The sequence below is a fragment of the Lynx canadensis genome, chromosome X (genome assembly GCF_007474595.2).
Source record: "Lynx canadensis isolate LIC74 chromosome X, mLynCan4.pri.v2, whole genome shotgun sequence".
Lineage (NCBI taxonomy): Eukaryota > Metazoa > Chordata > Mammalia > Carnivora > Felidae > Lynx > Lynx canadensis.
In genome coordinates this window covers 44071389-44081533 of record NC_044321.2, presented here as the reverse complement: position 1 = coordinate 44081533, position 10145 = coordinate 44071389, and the positions used below count along the sequence as shown (strand labels likewise).

The following is a 10145-nucleotide window of genomic DNA, read 5'->3' as shown; positions in this document are numbered from 1 at the left end:
GAACTACAAGCCAATATGCCTGATGAACATACATGCAAAGTTTCTCAACAAAATACTAGCAAACTGAATCCAACAAGACCTTTAAAAAATCATTAACCACAATGAAGTGCCATTTATTCCTGGGTTTCCAAGGCAGATCAATAGGTTCAATATTCATGAATCAATCAACGTGCTATAACATACTAATAAAAGAAAGGATAAGAACCAAATGATCATTTCAATAGATGAAGAAAAAGCATTTGACAAAGTACAACATTCATTCATGGTAAAAAAAAAAACCCTCAACAAAATAGGTTTAGAGGGAACATAACAAAACATAATAAAGGTTGTATATGAAAAACCCACAGCTAACATAATACTCAATGGGGAAGACTGGAAAATTTTTCCACTAAGGTCAGGAACAAGACAAGGATGTCCACTCTCACCATTTTTATTCAACATAGTACTGGAAGTTTTAGCCACTGCAATTAGACAACAAAAATAAATAAAAGGCACCCAAATTGGTAGGAAAGTAGTAAAATTTTCACTGTTTGCAGATGACATGATACTCTATATAGGAAACACAAAAGACTCCACCAAAATACTAGAACTGATAAATGAATTCAGTAAGGTTGCAGGATACAAAGTCAATGTACAGAAATCTCTGGCATTTCTATACACTCATAATGAAGCAGGAGAATGGGAAATTAAGGAAACAATCCCATTTATGATTGCAATTTCACCATAAAAAACTGATGAAAGAAATTCAATACTACACAAATAAATGGAAAGACTTTCCATGCTTATGGATTTGAAGTACAAATATTGTTAAAATGTCCAGACTACCCAACACTATCTATAGATTTAATGCACTCTATCAAACTACCAACATTTTTCACAGAACTACAACAGCCTTAAAATTTGTATGGAACTACAAGACCCTGAATAGCCAAAGCGATTCTTGAAAAAGAAAAACAGAAGTGGAGATATCACAATTCCAGACTTCAAGTTATATTAAAAAGTGGTAGTAATCAAAACAGTATGGCACTGGCATAATAATAGATACATAGGTCAATGGAACAGAATAGAAAGCCCAGAAGTAAACCCACAATTATATGGTTAATTAATCTTCAACAAAGGAGACAAGAATATGCAATAGGAAAAATACAGTCTCTTCAACAAATGGTGTTGGGAGAAGTGGACAGCTCCATGTGAAAGAATGAAACTGGATCATTTTCTTACACCATACACAAAAACAATCTCAGAATGGATTAAAGACCTAACTGTGAGATATGAAACCATAACAATCCTAGAAGAGAGCACAGACAGTAATGACCCTGATATCAGTTGTAACAACATTTTTTTCTAGATATGTCTCCTAAGGCAAGGGAAATAAAAGCAAAAGTGAACACATGGGACTACATCAAAACAAAAAGCTTATTTACAGGTAAGGAAACAATCAGCAAAACTAAAAGGTAAACCACTGAATGGGAGAAGATACTTGCAAATGACATATATGATAAAGGCTTTCTATCCAAAATACATAAGGAACTTACACAAATCAACACCCAAAACCCAAAAAATCTAATTTACATATTGACTGAAGATATGAACAGACATTTCTTCAAAGAAGACATCCAGATGGCCAACAGAGCCATGAAGAGTTGCTCAACATCACTCATCATCAGGAAAATGCAAATCTAAAGTGCAATGAGCTATCACCTCACACCTGTCAGAATGGCTAAAATCAAACACACAAGAAACAACTGTTGGTGAGGATGTAGTGGAAAAAAGAAACTTCTTGCACTATTGGTGGGAATCCAAACTGGTGCAGCCACAGTGGAAAATAGTATGGAGGTTCATTGAAAATTTAAAAAATAAAGCTGTCCTACAATCCAGTAATTGCACTACTGTGTTTACACAAAAAATGTAAATAAACATAGGTGTTTATTGCAGCATTATTTATAAAAGCCATCTTACGGAAGCAGGGGAAATGTCCATCGACAGGTGAATGGATAAAGAAGCGGTATATGTATGAATATATATATATATATATATATATATATATAACTCAGATATAAAAAAGAATGAAATCTTGCCATTTGCAATGATACAGATGGAGCTAGAGAGTATAATGCTAAGTGAAATAAGTCAGTCAGAGAAAGACAAATACCATATAACTTCACTCATATGTGGAATTTAAGAAACAAATGAGCAAAAGGAAAAAAAGGGAGAAATAGAGAAATAGACTCTTAATTATAGAGAATGATGGCTATTAGAGGGAAGATGGATGGGGAAATGGGTGAAATAGGTGATAAGAAGCAAGTAGGGTACTTGTAATAAGCACTGGGTGATGTATGGAATTGTTGAATCACTATATTGTACACCTGCAATTAATATAAAACTGTATGCTAATTATACTGAATTAAAAAAAACTACAATGTAGTATCATCTCACAACTGTCAGAATGGCTAAACTCAAAAGCACAAAAAATAAGTGTTGGTGAGGATGTGGAGAATAAGGGACCCTCCTGAACTGTTGGTTGAAATGAAAACTTGTACAGCCACTGTGCAAAACAGTATGGAGTTTCCTTAAAAAGTTAAAAATAGAACTACCCTACTATTCAGTAACTGCACTACTGTGTATTTACCCCAAAAAATACAAAAACACTAATTCAGAAGGATACATGCACTCCTATGTATATTGCAGCATTATTTAAAATAGCCAAATTGTGGAAGAAGTCCAAGTGTCTATTGCTAGATGAATGAATAAAGAAGATGTGGTGTGTCTATATACAAAATGATTAGTTTTTAACATAGCTCCTTAAGTAGTTTTTACTTTTTTGCTGTAGAACCAGTTGAACGAATATGCGTCTGATAATTACATTATTTTATTTCAAAGTGTAAAGGTATATTTTACTCAGGTTTATACTGACAGAATCAAGAAAGTGAATTCAAAGATGAATGTAACAGTCACTTACAAGTGAATACTTCAACCTTAGCAAGGAACAGACAGCTCTCTGGCTCCCATTCTACATTTTGGGATACTCCTGCTCTGTCCATTTCTTTGGTTCACTTCCCCTGTGCCTCTCCTTAGTATTCCCACTATAGTCTATACTCATTTGCATTTCAGAGTCTACAGTTTGTTTTTTGTTTTTGTTTTCAAATTTTTATTTATATTCTAGTTAATTAACATATAGTGTAATATTGGTTTAGGGAGTAGAATTTAGTGATTCACACCCAGTGCTCATCATAACAAGTGCCCTCCTTAATACCCATCACACATCTAGCCCATTCCCCACTCACCTCGCTCCATCAATCCTCCATTTGTTCTCTATTGTTAAAGTCTCTTATGGTTTGTTTCCCTCTCTTTTTTTCCTTTTCCATGTGTTCACCTGTTTTGTTTCTTTTTAAAATTTTTAAATATTTATTTATTTTTGAGAGAGTGAGACAGAGTGCAAACAAGGAAGGGGCAGAGAGAGACAGGGTGAGACAAAATCCAAAGCAGGCTCCAAGCTCTAAGCTGTCAGCACAGAGCCTGACATGGGCTCAAACTCACAAACTGAGATCATGACCTGAGCTGAAGTCAGACACTTAGCCACCCAGGAGTACCTCTCATCTGTTTTGTTTCTTAAATTCCACATAAGTTTGTTTTTATTTGTCTGCTTCCAACACAAAGTTGTGAAATCCAAGATTATGACAAACAATGTTTCATTCATCTTTGCATATCCAGGGTCCAGAACACCTATGGAAATATGGTGGGCAGGACTATTTGATGTTATAATAAATTAATATTTTATAGACAACACAGATAGGGAAAATGTGCACTTGTAATAGGGACTTAATATAGTGGATGATATTTTTGGAGGCATGATTTCTTTTCAAGCAAACTTCTAGGGTACTGTGAGGCTTTCTGGGAGAATCTCTAACAAAAAAATTTGTTAGCAGCCCCACCTGCTATCTAGTAAACTTCTCATTATAAAGCCTGACTTAGAACAATGTTTTCAACAACACCTCAATCATTCATGTGATATAACTCCAGGACTTAAAAGATATATTCAAAGCCCATGTTAGTATTTCTTTTTTTTAATTTTTACAGTTATTTATTTTTGAGAGACAGAGAGAGAGATAGAACACAAGTGGGGGAGGGGCAGAGAGAGAAGGAGACACAGAATACAAAGCAGGATCCAGGCTCTGAGCTGTCAGCACAGACACTGAGACGGGGCTCAAATTCACAAACCGTGAAATCATGACCTGAGCGGAAGTCAGACACCTAACCGACTGAGCCACCCAGGCACCCCACGTGTTAGTATTTCTTAATACATCCATTTATATTCTATCATCTTTTAGTCAAAGTCAATGTAAAGGAAATTTCCTATCACTATTGAAAATACAAAGCTAGCATTATATGCTATGGAAAATATTTTCAAAAATTAATTCCATAAGAGACAGGGGCCAAACTATGGTGGAGAAGGCTGAAAAGAGTGTAAAGGTTGCCTTTAGAGCAGTTGTGTGTGTAGAAAGTGAAATGTGGGTGATGTAACTATAGGACCTAGGACAGTGATCCACTCTAAAGCACAAATTATTGCAGAAGCCAGGCCAATAGTTATCGGTGAGGGTTACCTAATAGAAGAACAGGTAGGTGCTTATCATAAATGCTCAACCTGATAATATCACCCCTAATGCTGAAGATCTGGAACTAAAATATCTATGATCATTGGCACTAATAATGTGTTTGAAATTGGCTGTTATTCCCAAGCCATGAAAATGGAAGATAATAATGTTATTGAATCAAAAGCCAGTGTGGGCAGAAAGGTAATATTGAGAAGTGGTTGCATCATTGGGACTTGTTGCAACCTGAATACATTTGAGGTCATCCTTGAGAATACAGTGATCTGTGGTGCAGATTGCCTTCATGGGGTGCAGACTGAGCAACCACAGCCCCAGATACCACAGCTGGATTTCCTGAAGATAACCTTGCCAACCTACCACGACCTAAAGAAGACTATGAAAGGAAGGTCAACACCAGTAATGTGTGAGGACAACAGTGAGATACCTCCTAAAGACTTGGTTATAAGATACCCCCAGAGAGTTAAACTACTTAAGTCAACATGTGGCAAGGTAGTATCAGTTTATCTATCAAGACTTACAGTACCTCAAGACTCACCACTTTTTTTTTTAATTTTTTTTCAACGTTTATTTATTTTCGGGACAGAGAGAGACAGAGCATGAACAGGGGAGGGGCAGAGAGAGAGGGAGACACAGAATCGGAAACAGGCTCCAGGCTCTGAGCCATCATCCCAGAGCCCGACGCGGGGCTCGAACTCGCGGACCGCGAGATCGTGACCTGGCTGAAGTCGGACGCTTAACCGACTGCGCCACCCAGGCGCCCCAAGACTCACCACTTTTGGTTCAGTTGCAAGCTTAACTGAACCACCTTCTGATTTGCTAATATGGCCTCCAAGCTATCATTCAGAGAAAGGAGGAACTCTGGATGAGAGCACCAGAATTGTACTCTGCACATAGTAAATTTAGAGAAGCTTTCTTATTTATACATTAGTCTAATATGAATATGGTTTGTATAGTGTGGCCCCCAAGTCTGCCAATTGTCTATGAGTTCTAAATGTTTTGATAAAATAGTTTCTGACTCTTTAGGACAAAGAACCAATCAAAACCCAGACAGTGTATTGTGCAGACATCACTCTTTGGGGCTTCTCCACAGCCAGACTAACAGCCTTCTCTTACTAACTATCTCACTGAAACTGAACTCAAACTTCATCACAGACATTCTAGGCAATTATGCTAAGCGGTAGGACAGGCCCTGACATGCTTGTGACATAAAAAGCAGCAACTGGCAGGAAGACAGAAATGATTTTATCAATAGCAACTTACTGCAATGTGGCCATAGCTCTTGAGTCAAGATAATAGACTTTCACCAGGTGAATAGTATCAAGTCTAGAAAGGGTACTTCACACTGTTCTCTTATTCATCCATGAACACACAGTATAGTAGTTATCTATGCTGTGTAGAAGATTACCCCCAAAATGTAGAAGCTTATTATCTTTTGAGCATTTACTATCTTACACAGTTTCTGCAGATCAAATATCTAGGAATGGCTCAGCTGGCAGTTCTGGCTCAGTGTGCCTCATGAGGTTTCTTTCAAGAAGTCAGTCAGACCGGTGGTCATCTGAGGACTTAAGTGGGGCTGGATGGTCCACGTACAACATGACTGCCTCACAGGGCTGTTGGCAGGAGGCCTCAGTTCCGTACCAGGTGAGCCTCTCCACAGGGCTGGTGGGTATCCTCATGACATGGCAGTTGGCTTCCCTCAGCTTCCTTCAGATCCAAGTGAGGAAGGACTCAATCCCTAAAGTTGCACACCATCACTTCCACTTCATTTTATTTCTTAGAAGCAAGTCACTAAGTCCATCTCACAGTCAAGAGGGAGGGGATTAAGCTCCACCTTTTCTACCTTTAGAAGGGAGGAGAATCTAAGAATTCATGTTCATATACTAAAACCACCATCACAAACACACATGTCCATTTATACCTGGTATTCTCACTAGTGCACAATCAGCACCTCTCAAGGGTTTCCACATTGAGGAAGATGGGTTCAGGAAGAACTTCTTTTTATTAATGGGAATGGCACATGACATCATCCGAGGTCTTCATCCTATAACGTTCTGTAAATACCACCATCTTAGACATTTAAATTTTTGTCCCAAAATATATATTTCATTAAGCATAATTCAACTTCTCTAGGCTTAATAGAAATTATTATAAATAAAATCATGAGGGATAAAAAATTTAACTCCGTGAAATAAAAAATTATAAAAGTTTAAAATTAAGAATAAAATATATGAACATTGGGGTACAAGTGCCCCTATGCATCAGTACTCCTGTATCCCTTGGGTAAATTCCTAGCAGTGCTATTGCTGGGTCATAACCCATGGGGGAGGGGAAGGAAAAAAAAAAAAAGGACGTTAGAGTGGGAGAGAGCCAAAGCATAAGAGACTGTTAAAAACTGAGAACAAACTGAGGGTTGATGGGGGGTGGGAGGGAGGGGAGGGTGGGTGATGGGTATTGAGGAGGGCACCTTTTGGGATGAGCACTGGGTGTTGTATGGAAACCAATTTGTCAATAAATTTCATATATATAAAAATAAATAAATAAATAAATAAAAATTTGGGTATAGGAAAAAAAAAACTGAGAACAAACTGAGGGTTGATGGGGGGTGGGAGGGAGGGGAGGGTGGGTGATGGGTATTGAGGAGGGCACCTTTTGGGATGAGCACTGGGTGTTGTATGGAAACCAATTTGACAATAAACTTCATATATAAAAAAAAAGAATAAAATATAAATAATACATGTAACTGATTTCCCTTTTACTAAGCATTCTGTAAATGCTGTGTCATTTGATCTTCCTAATAGCCATTTTGTGTACCACTCAATTGTTCTTTGTTTCCACCTCTTGTCTGAGTGCCACTTTTAGAAAATAGAAAAGGGTGCCTGGGTGGCTCAGTTGGTTGAGCGTCCAATTCTCGGTTTCAGCTCAGGTCGAGATCTCACGTTTCATAAGTTCAAGCCCCACATCAGGTTCTAAGCTGACATCATGGAGCCTGCTTGGGTATCTCTCTCCCTCTCTCGCTGCCCCTCACTGGCATGTGCTGTCTCTGTCTTTCTCAAATTAAATAAACTTAAAAGAAAAAAAATATATATATATATAAAGAAAATAGAAAAACGAATGTTCAAACAAAAGAACAAGCTCTTTGAAATTAGACAGGATTTAATCCTAATACCTGCCATCTACTGCTATCCAACATTGTAAAGTATGACAATCCCCACTAATGTTCCTCATAGAGGAATAAATAAATATGTAAAACAACTAGCACAGTGCCTAACAAATAGCAATACTCAAAACTACCAGCTATAATTATTGTCATTATTGTTTAAAAACAGAAAAGAACATTAATGATTTTAGATTGGAGCTTTACACATTTGTCACACATTTTCTCAGATGTTTAAAACCCTCTTTTCTTGTCAAAACCACTAGGCCCAGAGAAGTTAGGTGACATTTTCTTGTGGATTCTACTTTCTAATTTCCTGCCTGAACCCTCAGCCTGTATCCTACTCTACTTCCAGCCATTACAAACTACTCCAAGTTCCCTGAAACCAGCAAGTTCTCACCTCCACATTCACTCTTTCTTCTGTACACACACATGCTGGATGATTCTCTATTTGTTAATCAAGCTTTAATTTCTCCACCATTCTAAATTTTATGAGTCCCTTTGTTCATTGTCTCTCCCCCTAGAACCAAATACTGATGAAAGCAGGGGATCTGACTATTGTGCTCTCAGCTGTACCCCCAAACCCTGAAAGACCTATAGTAAATGATCATCCATAAATATTTAATGAATTAATTATCTGTCCCTTGAACCAGTCTAGGATACACAGTCTGGTGCATATGGGGCTTCCACTTCAACTCTGGGAAACATGGAAACTGGGGAGGGTTATCTTTCTGGGAACGCCTATCATCCAAAGAGGCAATACAACTAAGGCTTCAGGCTTCTAGACTCAGACCACTATGGAATAGGTCAGCCTTTATCTCCTCCTCTTGTTAGTTATCGTGACGAGCTATTAGAAACTGCTCAACACATTCATTCATTCATTCATTCATTCATTTATTCATTTATTCAGCACACACTTCTTGGATGTCTCCTATACTGATAGGCACTGATTTAGGGGTCAAGGATAAGTCATAAACAAGTTACTTCTATGAAGCCACAGGTGAATGAACGGGCAGACAAATACCTGTCTGCTTATAACACGGTGCTGTTAGGACCATGACAAGGAAAGTACTGGGTTCTAGTATCAGGCTCTAGGAGTGGTTGGTGTTCTTCATTTCATGCTGTTTGTCTCTAATACTGAAGCCTCAGTCATCAAGTCCTGAGGCATCCTTCTGGAATCATTCTTCATGTTTCTATTCTTGCAGGCTCTGCAATGCTTGATCTGGCCTGGATTTCACAAGACAAATACTGGAATCCTGAGGTTTTTTGCCAGAGGTGGATCTTATCAACATCCAGAGTATTTGATAATAATAATTAAAAAAATAATGATAATATCAGCTACCGCTTGTTTTCAAATATACTTATAGATTCCTATTTTATTCATTGGTTTATAATCCATTATTATTATTATTCATTGTGATGCTCAACATGTCCCATTTTAAAACATTACCCATGTGGGGCTCCTGGGTGGCTCAGTCAGATGAGCATCCGACTCTTTGGTTCGCTCCGGTCATGATCCCACAGTTCATAAGTTTCAGCCCCACATCGGGCTCTGTGCTGATGGTGCGGAGCCTGCTTGGGATTCTCTCTCTCTCTCTCTCTCTCTCTCTCTCTCTCTCTCTCTCCATCTCTCTCTTCCCCTCCCCTGCTCATGCTCTGTCTCTGTCTGTCTGTCTCTCTCTCTCAAAATAAATAAATAAACTTAAAAATAACGTAATAAATAAATGAAACATTACCCATGTGCCAAGCACAGTACTAAATGCTTTCTTTACTATGTCTAAACCTTGCCACATACCCATTAAGAAATTCCTATTTTTTATGCCAATTCTACATATTGGGTAACTGAAGTTAAGGTAAATGTAGGGAATTGTCAAGTTATAGTTCCAGTAGAAAATGGTGGTTCAAAGTGCAGGCTCAATTCTAAATACCATTCTATACTAAAAGAAACCTGGTCTCCTCGGAAAAATGGCTGATTCCAGGGCTGGCACAGCAGAAGTACAAAAAGAGGCAGGAACATCTCGCTGCACCAAAAACGGTTTCAAAGAAAAATAGACACATATCAAGAAGACACAGGAGCAGGAATCAAGGGGCTTTCACTGGCCAAACCTGGGGAAATTCGAGCATCAAAATAAATCATGATTGTAATGGGTTATTATACACTGAATAAAATATATATCCATGAACCAATACTGAAACATATGAAGACATGAATAATTAATAAATGAGGGAGAGAGAACAGCTCTTCGTTGCAGAAGAATCCTCACCAGTAAAATGGGGGGGGGGAAATACTGGAGTTGGAAACACACACTTTTTACACCATCATATATTAATGGATTCAGTCAAGAATCGTCAGTGGGTCATAGAACACAATATTACCATAG

General features: G+C 38.0%; 1 protein-coding gene across 1 annotated transcript; it reads left to right on the top strand.

The window, feature by feature from the left end:
• The first annotated feature begins 4440 nt into the window (after positions 1 to 4440).
• LOC115506772 (dynactin subunit 6-like) lies at positions 4441 to 8381 on the top strand. The gene is given in 6 exon segments (XM_032592056.1): positions 4441 to 4507; positions 4510 to 4619; positions 4621 to 4683; positions 4686 to 5025; positions 6067 to 6251; positions 8289 to 8381. Coding segments are annotated over 6 exon segments (858 nt in total).
• Positions 8382 to 10145: the final 1764 nt, after the last annotated feature.